This window comes from Colletes latitarsis, chromosome 3 (genome assembly GCF_051014445.1).
Source record: "Colletes latitarsis isolate SP2378_abdomen chromosome 3, iyColLati1, whole genome shotgun sequence".
In the NCBI taxonomy this organism is placed as follows: domain Eukaryota; kingdom Metazoa; phylum Arthropoda; class Insecta; order Hymenoptera; family Colletidae; genus Colletes; species Colletes latitarsis.
The window spans coordinates 42,846,937-42,868,214 of NC_135136.1; the positions used below are offsets into that span (position 1 = coordinate 42,846,937).

A 21,278-nucleotide genomic window follows, 5' to 3' on the forward strand; every position below is an offset into this window, starting at 1 on the left:
TATCGGTAGGGAAATCGTGTAGAGTTTCTGTCGGTCGGAGGAGGTCGCATCGGCCGATTCCGTGTTCGAGGAGTCGCGTTGCGTTGCGTTGCGTTGCGTTGCGTTGGCGCGTGACGCGACGCGAGGTTGGCCCGTGTGTCTCGCGCGCGATTCTCTCAGTTCTGCGTCGGAGATCGCGGTCGTCGCGTACCGCCAGCCAGCGAACCGCGAGCCAGCCAAAGTCCCGCAAACGAGCCGCTTCTTTGCGCCGATCCACGCGATCGTTTCCGAAGAGGAAGCAGCTCGGTCACGGGCAGGTCTCTCGGAGCCAAGTAACGATCGCGAACGTAAACTCGAAGGTGCAATTGCGGAGAAGAAGGACGATCATGTTCGATAAACCGTGGGAACGGCGATAACGGGAAAGAAAAAAGGCGAGTTCGTCGAAGCGCGGCTGGATTCGAGTATCTTCGAGTGACGTAAGTCGACGGCCCGAGTCGCGGACGCCTCGTTTACTCGACAACCAATCGCGTACGAGGCTCGAAGCCGCGCGCGACTATTCAAACGATCCCTGGATCCGCGCGAGGCGCTCTTTTTAAAATTATTCCGGTTCGACGCGCGAATTTCAGCAGTTTGATCGATACGTCCGTCGAGCAACGTTTCGTCAAGGTGCGGTTTCGGTGCAAAACTATGTCATCGATTACATTCACATACCCCTTTGATCCTTCAATGTCATGTTGAGACAATGTCGTATCGATTCTCAAGTATACACGTACCGATCGCACCAACGGCGGAGTTGGTATCGACGAGAACGTAGCCGGATACGACTGGGAGCAGTCGGTTCCTTTGATCGTGGAAGGTTCCCTAGACACCCTCCGTTAGGTCGCTCATCTAATATAAACCAATTGACTTTCACCGCCCACGTTGATCGATCCTCATCGAGTGGTAGATCAGAACCGAAAGATGGTTAACTGGTTAACGGGGATACTTTCGAGTCCCAAGATTTGTTATATTCGTAGTAAATACCTAATAATATTAATAATAATAATAATAATACGTTTGCACGTAGAAGGTATACGTTCGTATCATATGCACGTACAACGCACGCGCGCGCAAACCCGACTGCCGCGTACCTTTGCGCAACCAATTTAGATACATGATATCAATTTAGATGCGAATTAACCTTCGTTAACCTCCCCAGATCTCGATAACCATAGAAAAAAAGCACGGTGAAAAATGAAAGGAGGGACCTCGGTCGAGCCGAACTCGATCCATCTCTTTAGAAGTTCGTTTCGCGCGGCGACGCGTTGGTTCGTATACGGTAAACAGCTTCACGAAAATTTGGATCCAAGCTAGGTACTTGACGCGCTGTTCGCGATACGTAAGAATAACGAACGACGCGTTTGTTTCAGAGTGGACGATATGTTAGGAAATGTTGACTTCGACTGCGTTCCAGGATGAAGCGAACGGAGTTTACGAAAATCTCGCCTCCGTCGATGCGTCGGAATCGACGTCGGTGACAGCACCATCGGTAACTACGACAACGACCACGACGGCCGCGGCGTCGACGGCGAAGCGAAATGCCGAAACAACGCACGATTCAACAATTTATAGCGATACGTTTCTCGCGGGTTGCGCGGAACTCGCTGAATACGACGATTCCGTTCGCCGCGAAGAAGACTCCGCGACAACCTGGCTTTCTCAGGTTCGTCGACGATGCTTAAACATTCGCAGTAAGTTCGAAACTTTTACCACGATCGAGGAGTCGAATCGACCGACGATTCCTCGCAACTACAAAACGCAAACCCAACCTATGCCCATCTATGCTTGCACCGCGATCCGTACGCAAGATTCCCGTAGGGCAAGTCCTTCGATGCAATAACAAGTTTATCGAAACGCGGATGGTGGGTGGGTCGGTGGGTCGATTTTAAACAGCGGTTGCTACCTATGGCCTTTACAACTTGTTCTAAACTCAACCGATCTGCTTTTATACGAATAACCGAAAGAAACGATGCGCTAAAGCCGCGTTAGGAGCGTTTGTAAGTGCACAATAGCTGACAAACAACCTCGAGGAAACCAGACACACAGCAAGATTATATATTCCGACATAGAGAAGAAAAGAAAGTCGAGTGTTTCTTTCGGTTCGTCGTTAATAATAAAGGTACGCATATTGAAGAAAGATGAATTCCATCCAAAGAAACTTGGAACGGCAAGAAGAACCGATAACTGTTATAGATAGGCATGTGCAACGAATAAGAGAGGATTGTCGGTGGAAAGGGGGAAATGTTGGTCGATGAAAGGCGAGGAGAGCAGGTATTAGATAGCTGCCGGAATAGAGTTTTTGCGGCTTCGGTCGTGTGCACGTCCTGTGGGGGGCGGTTATTATTGTTCCGCCTTTACGAAGAGTCCACGGGCATCTCGAACGGGGTAAACAAACTCTAGCGTCGCGTCGTGTCGATGCGTACGCACTACGCGTTGGATTCGATCGATTGTTCGGGGTGTGCGCATGCGCCGCTTCGCTACGCGCCGCCCTTGGCCTAACCGGCATGTTGGTAAATCGCGCGGGATGGTTCACGTGCGTGTCGCGTTTCGTCGAAATTGCGACGTTTATGCGTTGAATCGTGCACCGGTCGGTACGTCGAAACCAGAAAACGACGGACGACGGACACCGTCGTGGTACCGATCGTTCTTTTTGTTCGAACGCGACGCGATCGTCGGGAACGTGTCGTGAATCAGTGTCGTGTCGCCGCCTCCTCGAATCGCGAGTTTGTCCACGAGCTACCGGACGAGACGTTTGTTAATTCTTTCGAATTACGCCCAATGCATTCAGGACGTGATCGGAGAGGCGCGAGGTGCTCGTCCTTTCGCAACGAATTTACCACAGGTAATCGAAACATTCGATTCTCGATATTTCCGATCCTCGAAATTCCCGCCAACCATCGGTTTCGTTTCTTAACCTATGTCCGAGCATCGCGAACACCTACGAACGAGCACTTGTCGTTCAGTGTGGACGGCACCACGAGGTTCGTTCGTTGGCCGGTAGACGAAAATAGTATCTACGATCGAGCAAATTCTTTTGCTTTTGACACTGGTTGACAGCGACCGATCGAGGCAAGGGCGAATCGACAGTTTCGCTTGCTTGCATTCGACGAGCAGACAGAACGGTTTCTCGTTCCAAAGTTACTTGAACGCGAATCCGGTTAAGCAAGGTCCGGTACGCGGTTTAGAAACCTCGACCCCTACGTCCCCTACGTCTTCGAAAAAGCAAGGGTTGTTCGTCGCGCATGGATTCGTTTACGATGCAAACGAAAGGCAGTTTTTCGGCACTCGCAGACGAAAAAAACAACAGCTTGACCTCGAGAGTTGATTTCGCTGTGCGATTACCTCGATGAGACGCTAGGAGTCGCGTGCTGCGCGAGAGTCGTGAACTTTAAGAAACTCGCGTACCCGTCCAACACGTATCTGACGTCCAGCAGTCTTTTAAAACAAGTTCGATGGACGCGTATCATCGTGCACGCGACGCTTTGTTTTCTCCGTCTGTCGTCGTTCGGTTGGACGGACGATGGAAGCCATTACCACAGCGAATCGACTGGACATTGGACTAGGTTGCGTTCCCGAGATTCTCCCGGAATCTTGGTCGCGTCGATCCTGCATCGAGGCTCGCTCTTCGATTGCATCGTTGAAACAAACGGAAAGCGCGCGGGCGCGCGCGATCAATCGATCTAATTACACGATCGCGCGACACCAAAGCGTAATAAAAATCGTTTTTTAACCTATCGCAATACTTACCAGTAGTCCACAATTTAATGCGTTTTCCTCGTTTATCGAAAAATTATCTTCTCTACGCGTTAATTTAATTATTAAAAGTCCGTATTTCTCGTTTTCCTATGCGCACGGGAAGTTTGATTAAATTAGAAACGTTACAGTTCCCGTATGTCGGTTATACTATACGTACGTATGTAGATACGTAGCAGGCTACTCGCGCACGAGTGGACCAAGGTTGCGGTCGAGGTCGCTTCCGTAATCGGTATTACACGGCGACGTCGCGCGTTCCACGAATCGTTTGTTAGAAACGAAACGTTTCGTCGTCGTTTAAGGCCCCCAAAGGCTCGTGTTCGGAGTTTACGCGCGGGGCACCAGGGGTTCATTTTACTCTGGTCTCTTTTCTGAAAACTTACGCCCTCTCGCGGGTCCGCGACACGATCGTCAGTTCGACCATGCGTCGGGTACGTTAACCTTTATTCGTCGGAGCTTACTTTTTCGCTTTTCGTCTTTTCCTCGCGATTCTGATTCGATTTCAAGCGATCTTCTCTTCCGTTTTGGCGCGACAAAACGGAACGGACGTGCAAGCTGGTCGTGGAAGCGGGAGATCAAAGTCTAAATCCTCCTTCTCCTCGTCCGCTCCCTCTACTTGTATCTAGTACGCGTTCGCTTGCACGTACACGAGGAACGCGCGCGCCTACACTTTTGCTACGTTACGATCGACGTTCCTCCAATTACGCAACCATCTTTTCCTTTTCGTTTTGCCTTTTGCTCTCGTTCGTATCGTTCGTTGGTCGGTATTACGATTACGATCGCGGCAGCGCTCTATCGTTTACATCGAACTGGACCTTCGGAAGTGGAATAAAAGTCACGGGGCGCCACGATGCATCGTACGATAAGTTTTACGGCTACGTACGTATGGCCGATACGGTTGTTCGAACGATTCTTGTAAATTGCGCGTTGTACGCGAATACGTTTCGTCGCAGATCGGATATCGTATTGTTCGCGGGGCTGTAGCTTCGACATATCGCGGTGTAGAAACGCGATCGTTTGTTTTACGGTCGGACGTATTAGTTTTCGATAAGATTCGTCAAACGCGACGGGTCGTTGAATTCGGTGTCGATACAACTGTCGTTGCACCGCGTCGACCGATCGTCCGATATGTAAATCGTTAACGCGTCTGTGGCCCCAAAAAGGCATACTCGCTCTGTACGTCGCGACGAAACTACGTAATATCTTACCGTATTTACTTGCATGAACTTTAAATCGTCGAATTTTCTCGCGATATTTATTTATTTATTCGGGTAAGAAATGTAGTCGAACGTGAAACGTAGTTTCTTTGTCATCCCCGAACCGATGCTCGTCTTAAGAATCATTACACTACTGTATCTGTCGCGTGGCAAATCGGTTGGACGAAAGATCGATGATCGAACGCTGCGCGCTTCTGTACGGAATTCGTTCTTTTTACATTTGCAGACTGGTTGCCAAAGATGTGTTCGTGTCTGGAGACCGGCACCATGTTTTCCGGGCTTTCCGGGCTTTCTAACCGATCCGTGACCCGAGTCGGAAGTTACGAACGACTCGGGTCTCGATGCAACGCGTTCGAGTTCAGTCGAACGTTGTCGAAAACGCAGACGAGATACGATCCGTACACGGACGATTACGACGATGAAAACTACCACGACGACGGCGGGGGCGGCGATTATTCCGGTGAAGAAAATGGCCACGGAGACAGTGAAAATCGCGTAAGTTGTTTATTTCACCGTTTACGCGTTTAATTAATTTAATCAAAAGTTCTCTCCCTCGATCGCGTTTCTCTCCTGTAGATAGAGGAATTACGCTTCCACAACGACGATCACACTTGGAACAGCTTGATCGTGGAAAAGAATCTCCGTACGATCGATTTGTGCCAGCTTCTCAAGGTGAAGAGGAACGTGTCCGGAATCGCATGGTCCATCGTGGAAACCTGGCCCCATCTGGGAATCGGTGAGCGCGACGAAACTTTTTCTTTTCTCTTTTTTATATGAACGGAGGGGTCGGTCGAGCGCTTACGAGAGCGTGACCCCTCTGGTGGCGAGCAGGGAAGGTGACGCCACGGTATACGCGATATTTTAAAGGTTAAGTTTAACAACGTCTTTCCACGCGTATCGTGAACGGCGTATACTCTACGCTTTCTTTGCTCGCGATTAATAGAATCTGTGCGAACAAAAGGTCTCGATCGACGTCGTTCGATATCACGTTTCGAATTAATTTTACAGAACGTACGCTGGAGGATCACGAGGACATTTTAGCCGTGCACAGAGAGATGAAAATGTTCGCGTCTCGGCATCATAGAAAATTTTTCTTCCGGCCGGATTTCCTCAAGTACGAGTTTTTTCTTAACCCCAAGGTGAGTAAAGAAATTTATTCGAACGTATGTTCCTTTCGTTGTGGTAGGAGCGCAGCAATTTAATATCGTTCGAATACGTTCTCGATCGGATATCGTTTGCTAAAAAAAACGTTTGCTCTTCCGATTCGTTGTAAATCACTGATAATCCGGCGCATCGTCGGTCGCGTGTCAAAGATAACCTCTCGACGCGACTGTTACAACTGGGTGGGAGTAACTCTCGCGTACCGATAGAATTTATGACAGTAGCTAAAGAAATTATTGCATTCTTTATTTCCTTTTGTACTCTGTCGTCGGAAAATGTTCCATCTATTCTTGCGATTGAACGTTAGAACTTGTAACGTTTCGGTAACGTCGAGAGCACGATCAGGCTTTGAATAATGTAACGATCGCACGTATGTTTCAGCAATTCTTCCCAACCGACATGGTCGCTTTTCCTACCACCACCGTTGCTATCCTCAAGGATGGAGGGACGACGATGATCGACGCCGAAAGTGCTTTAAGGGTGAGTAGAAACGATCCAAGACGAAACCGATGGCGAATTTTCGAGCAGAGCGTGCTTTCTGCAATTTCAGAATTTTTTGATGCAAGACGACGCGGAATGCCCTCAAGTGTTCAGTTTGGTCTGGATACGATTTCGATACCTGGACGTTTGGAGAAAAATGTACATGCTGTTGCGCGAACGAAAGCTCTACGTCACGAACAAGGTAAGAAGAACGAAGATACTTTTGAAAATTTAATAAGAACCGCCTGAAGGCAGGCAATACGCGAGTTGCGTCGGTAAAGATGCACAATCTGTCGTTGTTGACCTATCTCGAATGTTCTTCGATCGACCCACTGTACAAGAACTTAGGCGAATTAGTTTTCATTTTTTTAAATTTGATTCTTATTTTAATTTAGCTCGTAGAATCACACATGAGGTATATAAGTAGACCTTACATCTTAAAACTTCCGTGGCTCGATCTGACTGCCATACCGACCTGAAAATTGAGTAGTGATTTTAGCGTCCTCTTCTCATGGATGACGGTCAGTTGAGAAACTATTCACTGAATTTGTATTGATGGGTAGGCAGCTGTAGTGTGTGCGTAAATATATGCGAATTGACTATGGGGGGACTGCAAAGGATAATCGAATATTATCAAACGGCAGACCAGGTCCAAAAATTATTTTTGGTTGCAGGAGTCAATTACAATCATTTTTGGTCAATAGACATACCCTCGAAATCCTACCCCCTTTCGAGAAAAAAATTCGTGTAGGTGTGAAATTTTTCGACAAAATTAAAATTTTTCAAATCGTTCTAAAAAAATTATTTTTAGTTGCGGGGGTCGATTGCAATCATTTTTGGTCATTAGACATATCCTCGAAATACTACGCATTTTCAAGAAAAAAATTCTTTACCGAAAATATAGTTTTACACATTCTCTGTTCCCTCTTTTAGTCTGTTTCGTTTTGGCGCGAGACGGAGGTTTCTCGTCGAGCGACCGAGCGCGAGAACAGGGAAAGTAAAAGAGAAAGGAACGCACGTCGTGATGCGACGCGACGTTTACACAAATAAATCGCGTTATCTCGCAAGGAAAGAGGATCCTATCGACCTCGATCCTCGGTAATTTCAAAGTTTTGGGAACCGTTAACGATACCGTAATACCTAACCTAGACTCATCGTGATTATTGCAAATCAATTGGACGAGAAAAAACACCGGTAACGGCATTGAATGATTCAGATTCAGAATTAAGTAAATGTACAAATCGTCTCTTTTATTTGTACAATAGTTATCTCGATAATGGCTGTCTTTGCTATGAACTTGTAAAATTGCACGTTCGTTCTCGTTCGATTTCGGTCGGTCTCATTGACGCTAGTTGTATACGTATAGGTATACATATGTATACCTTTAAGAGGATGCGTACGCAGGCAAGCAGGCAACGCACTAGCATTGCGCAGGTCAGTCATACACCTTTCTAAGGTAACTCTCATACCCGCTTTCACCGACCGCGATATGCGTTTTTCTCGCGATCTCCGACTCGCGATATGCCCACCGCGCCCGTTTCTCTCGTAATGCATGTCCTCTTCTACTTGGTTCGTGGGTCGTGGGACGTCGTTGTTCGAACGACGTATAATTTTTCGAACGCGAAACGAGCCGATCCTCATTTTCTTTCGATCTGTCCTTCCCTATTGTCCGTGAACCCGCGAGTTACATCATGCACGGAAATTCCCGATACCGAGGCAGGCCGTAACACGCGTGCAAATCACGAATCGGCTCGACACGAGCTGCAAGAGCACGTTAGCGAGAACGAGCTCACCGGTAACACGAGTGTGCAGCGCGTGACACACATTCGAGTCGGCAAAAGAGCTATTCTGCTAGGAACACTGCTCCCGGGTCGACGACCTACCTTCTGCATTCCCCTCCTACTACTAATCCTCCGCCGCCATCTTCCCTTCTTTCCTTTTTTCACCCGCTCTCTCTTCTCATCCATCCTTCGCCCTGTTCCAGTCCTCTGATATACCCGACGTTTCACCCCGCCTCTCTCTTCACCGATCGACTCTATTCCAGTGCTATGCTCCCGTTCTACCCCCTTTCCCGCACCCGTGCTGCTTTCATCCGAACTACAGTCATCGTCATCGACGTCGTCGTCGTAACACACCGTCATCGTCGACGTCGATAGTAAAGCGAGTTGCATACCAAAGATCGAAAACAATTACGAATGTAGGTTATGATTGCAGCTCTACAAAACCATCGCGTATCGGTTTTGAAGCGATCCTGCAATAACGCACGGTTGAATTTCACTAAAATCTGCACCGTTGAATGTCTATTCTTCGTCCGCCGTTCAGAGTCGTAAGCTCAGCGAAACCTGATCCAACAGGGAAGGAAAGAGAATCGTTCGCAGAAAAAGAAGCGAAACAAGCATGGTATATAGAGATAACGCAACAAGCGTTTCGTGTTCTTTAAGCAAATATATTTGCGATATGCTGCGCGTTCATTGGCAGCGTAACTCTCGTGGAAAAGCACGTACGAATGCCGAAACGGTAATTGTTGGTCCTCGGTTCCAGTTTCATGTAAAACGTATGTGCCTCGCGCGTGTACCTACAGATACATAACCTATGCACCGGTATGCACGCGTTTCCTAACTTCTCGTTCTTGGCGCGACCGTCTGTCAATCGGTGTCCGGCCGGCAATCCTCCCACTATTCCACGACTTCCACGCTCTCTCCCCTTTCTCGGTTCAGGGTGTCGAGCAAACACAATACGTTTTCGCAACGCATCGCGTTACGACGTCCGTTGCATCCACGTCATTGTTCGTGTTCGCGACGCGTGACGGACCGCCGCGAACAGTTTGCGTTTTCGTTCTCGTTCTCGTTCTCGTTTTCGTCTCGATATCGGTCTCGTTTCTCTTCGTTATGCCCAACCTCGCGATCGCAGTCGCGGGTTCCGTTCATCGAACGCGGAGGCCGATATGCCTCGTCCCGACGAATGCGATCGGAAGTTTTCGCGACGCGACACCGGCGTCGACGGACGATACGCGAACGGTCTTGTAGTATTTTATCGGTCGATCCTGGCAGAGCTTTGTCGGACGCGCGTTTTCGGCGGTGCTTTCCAAGGACAAGAAACACGAACCGTGAGTGGGAAACAAGGAATCGGACAGAGTTCGTTTTCTCGTCGTTTGACGCCGCTGAACACGCGAAAGAAAGTTCGTCTTTTAGGACGAACCTAACCTTGTTCGCTACCGGGCCGCGATGCTTAAGACAGGGAAGGGAAAGCGAAATTTAATTCTCCGCGTTATATCCCCACGGGCCGAGGCTGATTCGAGGTACGTTCGTATCGAAGAAGAAATCGGGGAACGGTAAGAACAGCAATTTAGAAACGATCGAGTAGGAAACAGCGAAAACAGTCGAGGTTAGGGTTGATCTTCTCTTTCGAAACGTTCTTTCCCTGCATACCATATCTACTTGCGTTACTAACGGAAAAGGCTAAAAGCGTGGTGCTGTAAAATTTGTGAATGCGAGCACGTCTATGGTGCGTACGCAATTTTCCTACTGGCGTACCCTCGCGCGTCCTCCTTTCTCTTCTTTCCGCGAGTCGCGTGTCGTGTGTCTCATCGTCTCGCGTGTCGCGTGTCGCTTATGCCGAAACCGGGCAACTTTTATCGCCTGGCGAACGATGCTCGAATTCTACCCAGTTAGCCGTGGCTGCCGTACATTCGTTCCCACTGATGACCAAAATGTAATTTCATTTCCATGAATTTACAAATATTTACATGTTTAATTCTATTGGCCGGTAATGTGCATTCTGTTGTTCGCGTCCGATCGTACGAGTTTGTGATCTGTTTTGTTTCAGATCAACGCGGCAGCGGCGTTGGCTTCCTCGAAGCGGATACTACCGGTGAGTAATCCAATCGGTGTAACCAGAACGATTCGATACGAAACGACCGCTCTATTCGCGATGTTATGCATCGAACGTTGGAATTCGGAAAAAACAGAAAAAGTTTGTCGATCTTAATCGCTATTCCGTCGTTTTGGAATCGATAAGAGTTTAGTGGGTTAGGGTATTTGGAGTAGAATTCACGGTGCTGTTGGTTGTTGGCGCGCGACCAAAAGGTACGGATTTTCCGAGCGCGTAACCATCGGTTTTAATGTCACCGGCCGAAATATACGGACCGTCCCGTCCGATACGCTCGCGACGCGATGCGTCGTTCCGCTACACCTTCTTTTTTTCTTCGCCCGCGTTTACTGTTTGGGCCTAGCCGATCTTTACGAGTCAACTAGTGTAACCCACCGGTCGGGCAACTCGACCAGCGGTCGACTGTGCAAAAAGATCGTTTCGTCGCGTATTGTCGGAAGGAAGAAAAAGAATCGAGAGTCGGGGGATATCGAAAGACAGTTGGAATGGAAGAAGCGCGCAACGACTATCGCGAAAAACGATTCGATAGAATCGACGGAAGAGCGACGACACGAACGAGCTACGATGCGGCGGCGGCGGCTTCCGTAACTCGCCAACCGGCAGCCAACAATGCACAGTTGGTTCACTGGGGCATATCGACCCATCGCGACGACAAAAGGAGGGATTCCGTGCTGTCCAGGGACCACCTACGTCACCCACCTATCCTACAGAGACCCTGAAATGCGAGAAAGGAACGATACAAGAGTGCACATTCGTACCGCGAATATCCAAGAATCGCCGCATCAACGACCAGGATTTACCGTATAACAACGATACGCGTCTTGCGAGGCTTCGCGAAGCCCGCGTAGTCGTGTTCCCAACGAGTCTCGAACCGCGAATCGCGAAACCAACGTTCGAACGTACCGTAGCGACCTGTACGATTGGGTCTCGATTAAAAATTTCGTATTAAACATGGGGGGGTACATTGTGTTGCATCCCTCTTCTAATGGGATACAAGGAACATTACGTCTCATTTGGAAACTGACCCTTTCGTTTCACGAACGTACAGGCCGTCGAAACTTTAATGTTAAATACATATCGATGAGATTAAGTCTCGGGATGACCATTTTCTAAAGTGCTAGCAAATATACGTCGACCGGGCTAGGGAAGCGGGCAGAAAGAGACGAGGAACGGGAAAACGGATGATAGGGTCCGGGCGATGGGAGTAGATGGGTAGTAGCCAGCTGATTCGGGAAAGTTCGTGAACGACCGTAATCGAAGCGAGGAGCAAGGAACGAGGCGCAGCTGCAACGCACAGCCGATGCAGTCTGCCGCCGCCGGGAAACCAGCTGACTGGCCAGCTCGGCCGTTCTCGTCCGGCTATTCGGCTATCTTCGGATCTTTGTTCGGCGCTGTGCACGAGGGTACCGGCGAGCAACGAGTCGCACCTCCGTCAGTTGTCGTTCCGACACTGCTGGGAGGCGATGCGTGCGCGCGCCTCCTACACTTTCGACGCTAACGTCGTCGCCGCCGTCATTTGAACCGTGACCGGCCGTCTCGACGCCGCGTCGCGAACTCAGTCGATCGAGGAATCGACCGAGTTTCCTTGAGAAACGGAAAGGAAGAAGAAACGAAGAGAATTGCATCAACGTCGTCGCGCAGTCTGCCGTTATCGTTGCCGGTAGCTCGTCTCTTCGCTTTGCTTCCCCGCCGCGTTGTTTCTCCTTCCTAAACCAGACCTACCCCTTCTTCTCCTGCGACTCCACCCCACACCGTACCACCTTTGCCCTTCTCCCACCGCCCCCTAGCCTGTCCTGGTCTGGTCTGGCCTGGCCTGGCCTAGCCTGGCTTGGCCTGGCCCTCTTGTCGTCTCTCTCTCACCCTATCACCCTATCACCCTACCACCCAACCGTTTGCTGTTCCACGTCTGTCCGCATCTTCCTTTCTTCCTTCCTGTCTTCCTTCCTTCCTTCCTTCCGTTTCATTGGTCTCGCGCAACGAGAAGAGGAAACGCGAGGAAGGTCGAGTCGTTGACGAAAAAACGATAATTTGCTGTTGGAAAGGAACACCGGTGAAACCAGAATAAGCTTTAGTTTCGTTAAAAGGAAGGCAAAAGTACCTACGCGCAAATGCACAGAGTGCGACGATACGTCGGTGTTATTCTTCGAACGGAAAAAATGCTAGAATCGGGGATGCAGAGAAGCCCGTCGCTCGGGAAAGAACCAGAAAGGATCGTCGATTTAAGTGCGTGGATTACAAATTAATCTCCTCGGCTCGATTGATCGTCCAATGGAAGCGTTGAAAATCAAACCGCGGACTATTCTTTCGGGAACGACAGAATGAACGTGCAATCGATACGATCGATGACATTACATTGGTTGAAACGAGCATAGTTTAACGTTAATTTACTAAACATTTGCACCTTAGTCTTGCGTCCTGTTCAATAGAAAATTATTAATAAAATTGAAATAGAAATACTGACCGACGAGACTTTTAAAAGAAACGTAAGAAGCCGTACGCGAAACTGGTGCAAGTCGTCAGGATAGTTACAGGATATGTCTTGGAAAGATTGTCCATGGGTTGTTATATTTATGGAAGAAAGATTGTTGTACTTGAGGGAAATCGGACGAGTATCGAAGCAGCGAAATCGCGCAGCCTCGGGAAACGAGCTTTGCGAATTTCGTACGTAAAATCGATCCTGGCCATGTCGCGGTAGACACGAACCGTTTTCTCGTTCCCTTAATTTTCGGGCGGTGATTTGCTCGCGCTTGTTCTCGCGTCTCCAATGAAAGAAAAACAACTTCTAATCATGAGTCACGAATCACAAGCGTCACTCTTGTTCTCGAGTTTCTTATCGCTTACGATGCATCATCTTCGAGGCTGTTGGTTGAAATCAACCATCCTCGCGCTCTTGCTTTCTCGTGCGCGTCTTATTTGTTTAACCGTACCTCGCGACACCACCCGCTCCGCTCTTCCTGTATCTTTTTTTATATTTTTCTTTCTTTCTTTCTCTATTTCCCCGTTGCCCGTATTTCCATAGTTCTCGTAAATTCTATTTTATTTTTCTATCTGACTATCTGTCTATGTATCTATCTTCTCTTTCTCTCTAGTTTGGCTATTTCGTCGATGTTCATCGGGTCGGCATCGTCAACGCCGTCTTCGTCCCTTGTCGCTGTCGCGCTGTCGTCGCTGGGATCCACGAAGCGATCGACGTTTCCTCTGCGAAACCGTTTGGCCGTATTTCCCGCTGAAACGCTGACGTTACTTGCGTCACGGTGAGTAGGGATGCTACACCTACGATACACCCTCGATCCAAAGATTTCTTAATCTTTTCGTTATGATAGCGTCGATCGAAACGGTCCAACGTTATTTCTTCCATAAAATAATAACCCGACAAGATCGTCGTTCCAAAAGTATCTCGGTACAACGATTCTTGCGCTGTTTTTGCGCAATGTTTTCGCCTAGGAGGCGTAACGACCATGTACGATTCTAGGGTTTTAGATACGATAAATAGGACTTTTCGTAATTGAATATTGTAAAAGTAACGCGTAAAATCTATCGAAACTCTATTACCGACGATATCGGCGCCGACGCGGACGCGGACACGGACATTGCTTGTCTCGAATTTCGACCACCGATCGATAAAACCGAAGAAAAAAGACGAGCTAGGTACCACGGACCGTGGTAATCTCTGTTCGGTCGTTTAAAAAATTGCCGTACGATCGGGACCGAGCAAGACGCGAAGCGCAAATTCTATTAGAACGAATCCAATAAACGAACGCTACTCGATGCATTCGCGCGTACGCAAGGTTTCCTTTTCGTGCTAGGTTATCGCGCAACGATGAAAATTCATCCATCGAAAATGGAAAAGAGAGAAAGGAAAGGGCCCAGTACGATCCAACGACCTAACAATTTTGAATCTACGTTCACGATACCCTAACCTCTCTTCTTCGTTGCCTCGCGTCTTTAAATTCCCTTCGGTCTTTTCGTTGACCTCGTCCACTCCACCCACGCTCGTCGTAAGCGATCTTCTTCGAACGTCTCGATTCTTCGCTTCGCTGCTTCTGCTTTCACGAACGCCTACCGTTATACGTTCTCGTAGTATTACCGTAATCGTAGTACATATGTTCGTCGTGGCCCATATATGCGCTACCAATCTACGATCGTCAACTTTTTATCAGCGTGCAAAAACCCGAACACTTCGATTCGACGGTATCTCGCGAAAGAAATGTAGATGTACGATCTCGTACACCAAAGTATTCGAACGTTTACATTTATAACATTCAACTGATGATATACAGGGTGTTCGGCCACCCCTGGGAAAAATTTTAATGGGAGATTCTAGAGGCCAAAATAAGACGAAAATCAAGAATACCAATTTGTTGATGAAGGCTTCGTTAAACAATTATTAATGTTTAAAGTTCTGCCCCTATTGAATTTTTTTCTCGAAAATGCGTAAGATTTCAGGGGTATGTCTATTCACCAAAAATGCTTGTAATTGACCCCCACAGCTAACAATATTTTTTTCAGAACGATTCGAAATATTTTAATTTCGTCGAAAAATTTCACAACTTCTCGAATTTTTTTCTAGAAAATGGGTAGGATTTCGGGGGTATGTGTAATGACCAAAAATGATTACAATTGACCCCCACAGCTAACAATATTTTTTTCAGAACGATTTGAAATTTTTTAATTTTGTTGAAAACTTTCACACCTTCTCGAATTTTTTTCTCGAAAGTGGGTAGGAATTCGGGGGTATGTCTATTCACCAAAAATGATTGCAATTGACCCCTACAGCTAACAATATTTTTTTCAGAACGATTTGAAATTTTTTAATTTTGTTGAAAACTTTCACACCTTCTCGAATTTTTTTCTCGAAAGTGGGTAGGAATTCGGGGGTATGTCTATTCACCAAAAATGATTGCAATTGACCCCTACAGCTAACAATATTTTTTTCAGAACGATTCGAAATATTTTAATTTCGTCGAAAAATTTCACAACTTCTCGAATTTTTTTCTAGAAAATGGGTAGGATTTCGGGGGTATGTGTAATGACCAAAAATGATTGTAATTGACCCCCGCAACCAAAAATAATTTTTCCACAGCGATTTGAAATTTTTGAATTTAATTGTTAATAACTTTTTAACGAAGCCTCCATCAACAAATTAGTATTCTTGATTTTCGTCTTATTTTGGCCTCTAGAATCTCCCATTAAAATTTTTCCCAGGGGTGGCCGAACACCCTGTACACGTGTCGCCTAAATCGAAGCATCTGATATGTGACGGATGTAACGAGAAGTGTGTCCTAAAATCCATTTGGTTACGCACGCAACCTGTGCATTTATAGGTTAGTTTCTTCCGTCGCGACGTCCGTGCCGTCCTTTCGTACCGATTTTTCTTGCGATTTCGTCCCGAACGAATTTAATACGGATTTATCGACGCTTAACGCGAATCTTGTTGCACGTTGCCTTTTCGTATTTTCCCCCCGATCATGGGTGCCCCCGCGCCCGCCCCCGCGCTTCTGGAATTACTCGTAAACCGGTTCCGGTCTTCACCGTGACTAACTTCTACCCGCGAATGCTAAACGTTTTCGCTTCGACGCCTCCGAATCGCTTCCGTTTCTTCGATCGAACGGATCGACTTTTATTTTTAATCGCTCGTCTATCTAGCTTTTCCGATTAATTTCGTCGAATAAAAATTAATAAATTAAACGCGGCGTTGCGTTTCGCGTACAGTTACAAGTAAGTTTTTAACGCGCGTTGTGCGCGTAACTGTAAAACAATTAAGAAGAAAGTGGAGAAATCACTTTCAAACACCGTCTCGTACAAGATCGACGATCGATTTTCGTCTGGAAATCGCTACGATTATTTCTGTTAGTTATAATATTATAAATGTAAGCATAGATTAGATAGAAAAGCCATATACAGATTGATTGCAACGAGTATTGTCAATGCATATATATATAATATAAACGTCGAATCAAGGTGGAATCGATTGTAAATTTGAAATAAACAGAGATGCCTGTTTTGTGCTTAGAAAAAGATTGAGAATAAAGGTAGTAAGAAACGAATTTTTCATTTTGTTTTTTATTACGTTCTTTTATCCTATCGGTTTGGTCTAACAATGTCGTTGTATGGGATTGATCTTTTAAGGTTAGAGATCGTAGTAAACGGTAGGCATCGGTATCTATCGGTCGTTTCGTTAACGGATAGTATAAATGGCAGGTTTAACGGAAAACGAACGACGAAAAAGTAACGGTTGGTTCGGTGTCGGTTTAGCTTTGCTGGTAGAACGGACGTACGGATCGCAGATAATAATGTACTGTAATATAACGAGTGTGATCGATTGGTTTCAGGACAACGGGCAACTGACTCCGGTCGCTCACTTGTCGGATTACGCGGTATATAGGATTACGAACGCAAAAAAGCGTTTCAACGCGCCGTTCGAGTGGGGCGTCTGCTTGAGGCCATCCAGCAACGCCGAAGCCGAAAGCACCGAGGCTGGAGAATCCGGGCTCAAGGTCATCGCTTTCCACAGTGAAAAGTCCCGCGTTTGCTGGCTCACGGCCATGAGACTCGCCAAGGTAACCACAGAATCTCGATTCCTTAGTCTTCCTTCCGCGTTGCCTTTCGACGCGTCCATACTCGTTGCTCGCCCGCGGAAAGATTACGCGAACGTTTCTTGCGACTGTTCGTTCGTTCGTTCGTTGGCAAGCGTGCGCTCGAACCGCCAACGAATCTTCCTTCCTTTCTCTTTCCGTTGCTCGCGTTTCGTTCCAACCTGGAGAGAAAATTCGTGACGTCTCGCGTCACGGTTACGCGATCGACGGGGTGCAAGAGGAGTCTTTTAAAATCAGTCGAAACGAAATTCACCTCGTTCGTTCGAGGCTGACGCGCGTACGCTGCAAAGTCACGAATTGGTTTTCTGCCTATCTCGTCCGCCGTCCATTCCGGTCCGTATCCGTTCCGATAATCGAGCAATTTCGTTCTGTCGCAGTATGGCAAGCAACTCAGGGAAAACTATCGAGCGTTCAAGAACAAACAGTGCGAGCAGACCAGCGGGGACAGTCCGAAGGAACGATACACCAAATACGACATGACCAACGTGAGTTTGCCTTTACAGATTCTCTCGGGTCCGAGCGGAAGGGTGTTGCGTAAAAGGTTTAAAAGCGTGTGGACACCGACGAAACCGTATCCGGCGCGATCGTTTAGCAGTTGGACGTTGTTCGTTGCGAACGTTTTTCTTTCGTTGCTTGGCCCCGCGCGAATTGCTGCTCGAAGAAAGGGAAGAGGAGAAGGTGAAATAAGGGGCACGTTGGAGGTTGGAGGTCTTTGGAAGAGTTCGCGTCGAAGCAGAGTTTCGAAAACCGAGCAAAAAAGCTGCAGTCGACTGTTGCTAAGCGCCGGCCGGCCGGCCGGCAACTAATCGATCATTCGCAAGGTACGCGCGCACACCGAGCGTTGTGTCGCGTCGCGTTGCAGTGTTCGAAAACACCGACTTGGACGCGAATAGCCCGATTTTTTCAACGAGTTCATTATCCTTTTATGATTTAGCGTCATTCTTTCGACTATCATCGTTGGAAAGTTCCTTTTGCGGTTTCTATACGAAATAGAATCGTTTCATTTTATACTACATGACTTTTGGATAGGAAGGTACACGCTTTAACGTAACGATAGCAACATATATTCTACAAAATACGTAGTTTTCGAACACTATGCGTCGCGAAACCACGAGTACCGATTGATGTCCTGGTACTCTGGGTCATTCTAACAGTTGTGCATTTATGATATTTTACAGGTTGTTTACGAAGTTAGGGAGTTATAATTGTATCGCATTGGGTCATTCATCCGAGCTGCCTAGCTGTCTGTGGTCGTTCCGCGTACCTAAAGCCAGGAAGATGAAACTTGTCCCGCGATTCGTTCGTTACCGGCTGATTTCGCGCGCGCGTGCGTGCATCTCCGGGTCGATTGCGCGCGCTTGCGCTTCTGCAACCTTGACATTGCAATACCTGTCCCTCTCGAGGAAGCTTTTGCACGGTTTCTCGTCGCTATTCCCTGCCAGAGAGTCGCGTCGTTCCAAACGAGCATGGAAGAGAAACCATGGCGTACCGACGGCACCTTATTTTCAAACGTACGCGCGTTCAAACCGGCCACCGGACCTCGCGGACCGGAACTCGAATCGAAGAAGCATCCGGCAAACGACGTTCTCGGTTTTCCGTGAATTTTTGTTCGAGTGCTGCGAAGACGCGTCGTTCGGTGTTCGTTCAGCCTGAGAGTTTCGTCCGTTGTCCTCGATGTCCGATGCCCGATGCTCGCCTAGCAACAACCGTATCGGACGGACCCCCGTCAACCCCCGTCCCCCAATTTTTTTACTGCTCGCGCGCGCGCCCTAATTCTGTGTCCCCTCCCGGACGAAAGCGAGACGCTTTCCTCCGAAACTTGGTGCAGGTGGTTGTCGTGTGTTTATACTGAGGCGTACGAGACGAGTCAGCAAACCTAAACAAACGTCTAGGAGGCCAGAGACAATTACAGTCCACCTTATTTTTTCTTTCTTATCCCTCTTCGATCGGATCCCACAGATGCATGTTGTATATGTCACTAATGTCGATAGTAATCCGAGTAAAGAAAAGAAGGAAAGAATGAAACAAGTTTTACTCGTTTGACTGTCCATCAAGATGATTTTCGGTGAACCGTGTTCGCAGGAAACGGTGCGATCTCGCGTAGCCATGGATTTTACCGGAAGCGTCGGGAGAATCGTGGACGATCCTAAAGAGGCCAAAGACATCGCCGAGTGCGAAGGGATCAATTGGCGTCGAACGTGGCGACCGTTTTCGAGACCGCCGGCCGGCTGCGCGGTGTTGAGGCTCCACGGACTCGACGACGGTATCCACGTTTTGCAGCCCTGGTTTCACAGGGGGCTCAAGAGAGACATCGCGGCGGCGATCGTCAGGGATCACGGTTCCGTGGACGGGTGAGTGTCCATAAGCGCGTTTACCTCCGAGCTTTTCGCTGATCGCTGACGACACGTTGTCGGTTTCAGCGTGTTCCTGGTTCGCGAGAGCAGGAGCAACCTGGGAGCGTACGTGTTGACCTACAAATACAGCGAGAAAGTGTTCCACGCGCAAATCCAACCGGTGAGTACGAGGATGTTAAAAGCGAACACGTCCGCTGTCTAATCTCTCAGCGACGTGTCCGATAGCGCGATGGGTGGTAATGACCCATATACGGGTCGTAGATAGCGAAAACCTGTTAAAACCCCCAGTAGTGGCATCGCTTGGAAACGAACAACTTGAAAATCGAGGGCGTTTCAGGTATTCGACGAACGATGCAACTGCTGGCTGTACACTCTAGACAAGGGAGTGACCAAGTTCTACGATCTGCTGCAGCTGATCGAATTCTACCAGCTAAACGCGGGCTCGTTGCCGACGAGATTGACCCACTACGTGCAGAACGGCGTGCCGGTGCCCGTCCCGAGGGCGGAGGATGGCAGAGCCTCGCCATCGCCGCCCGAGCCCTGTCACAGATTCGTCGCGACCGCTTGCGCGAATCCAACGAGCCTCGCGAGTCACGGGAGCATCTGAGGATAGGAATTCCAGCGGCCCGACAGCCTCGACGAACCTCTCGTTTCTCGCGCTCATCGGCCGAACGGAGGCGCAAACGTTCGCCCGACGCGATCGGGTTGCTGGAGTTTGTGCCTGTGCAGCTACACCGATTGGAACTTGTAGCGCGATTTCCTCCTTTTCACGGACCACGATAAACAAATGTACCGCGAGCAAAGGGAACAGAGCGGTCTGTAACCGGAGGAGGAAGTCGATGTCGTCCAACTTGCCGCTCGAGTCCCCAAGACAACGAAAGTTTTGTTCGATCGGCGGCTACGAGGGACGCGCGAGGCAGCAGCGATCCTGCCCATAGGCGTACGCGTTCTAGCAACGTTCTCTTCTCGTCGCCGCGGGAAACCACGATTCGGGTTTCCGTTCTTTTTAAACGCCGCGACGCTTCTCCCTTTTTTCGTTTGGCCGCGAGCGCGTTCGTTCGCGACACGCCGACGATCTAAAAATCGACTTTGACTGCGGTTGGTCAATCTTGATTTTTTTTTACAAAGGCGCCGCGACGCCGATCGAGCCCCGACGGAAAGAGGAGGAGTAGACGCGACGAACAAACTGGAAACGAGAACAGTGCTCGCTGAACACGATAGAGACTGACGAGTCGTTGTCGCGGACGACAACGATTTTATCAATAAGACGACTATTATGGATAGCAATTGTTACGATAAAATATATTTTGTACGAACATGGACGCAGAAGTCGATGCACGTATCCGCGGAACCGAGGCCTCGAGGCCGAATTCGAGTTCGTTGCGCGGCTCGCTCGACGTTCGTTAAACGAAACAGCAAAAAAACAATAAAACGCAAACATGCCACGGAACGTAAGACGTGTTGTGTTTCTTATTTCTATTCCCGGTCATCGTCGTTCTTTTCGATCGTTCGAAAACCACCGACGCATCGATCCACGTCACGATCCATGCGACGAAAATAAATCCAATTGCTCGTAAATCTAATTTACGCGAAGTATCGTGCGATTTATGCAATTTCTTATTCTCGTCTGTAGCATGGAGAATTACGTACACTCGCGTTTAACGCCTACTTTGTTCCTTTTGTGCTTCAAAGCTTATTTCGCGCATTATTCCTCCTTTTCGAACGTTTGAAACGAGCACGCGCAGGCGCGCGCGTATCGATGCATCGCACGGCATCTATCGAGAAGCAGCTGAGCGACTCGACTCTCGCGA

General features: G+C 48.3%; 1 protein-coding gene across 7 annotated transcripts; it reads left to right on the forward strand.

Annotated features, from left to right (window-relative positions):
- The first annotated feature begins 183 nt into the window (after nt 1-183).
- LOC143352093 (growth factor receptor-bound protein 14) lies at nt 184-20,917 on the forward strand. Of its 7 annotated transcripts, none has more exons than XM_076784340.1 (13): nt 184-410; nt 1,389-1,709; nt 5,215-5,483; nt 5,565-5,724; nt 5,997-6,127; nt 6,531-6,629; nt 6,700-6,831; nt 10,455-10,499; nt 16,850-17,077; nt 17,491-17,598; nt 19,196-19,464; nt 19,534-19,627; nt 19,805-20,917. In XM_076784340.1, exons 2-13 carry the CDS (start codon nt 1,409-1,411, stop codon nt 20,072-20,074), a joined length of 2,106 nt encoding a protein of 701 aa, XP_076640455.1. In that variant the 5' UTR covers nt 184-410; nt 1,389-1,408; the 3' UTR covers nt 20,075-20,917. The 7 variants fall into 7 exon arrangements, with proteins under 7 accessions (XP_076640455.1, XP_076640456.1, XP_076640454.1 ...); XM_076784339.1 differs by having other exon boundaries at nt 282-455; XM_076784341.1 differs by lacking the exon at nt 10,455-10,499 and having other exon boundaries at nt 280-455.
- Nucleotides 20,918-21,278: the final 361 nt, after the last annotated feature.

Bases quoted from the DNA above. Each gene is read 5' to 3' on its own strand.
- LOC143352093 (XM_076784340.1), top strand. From the start codon at position 1,409: ATGTTGACTTCGACTGCGTTCCAGGATGAAGCGAACGGAGTTTACGAA. The intron at 1,710-5,214 runs GTAAGTTCGAAA...TTACATTTGCAG, and splicing joins ACGATGCTTAAACATTCGCA to ACTGGTTGCCAAAGATGTGT. The intron at 5,484-5,564 runs GTAAGTTGTTTA...TCTCTCCTGTAG, and splicing joins ACGGAGACAGTGAAAATCGC to ATAGAGGAATTACGCTTCCA.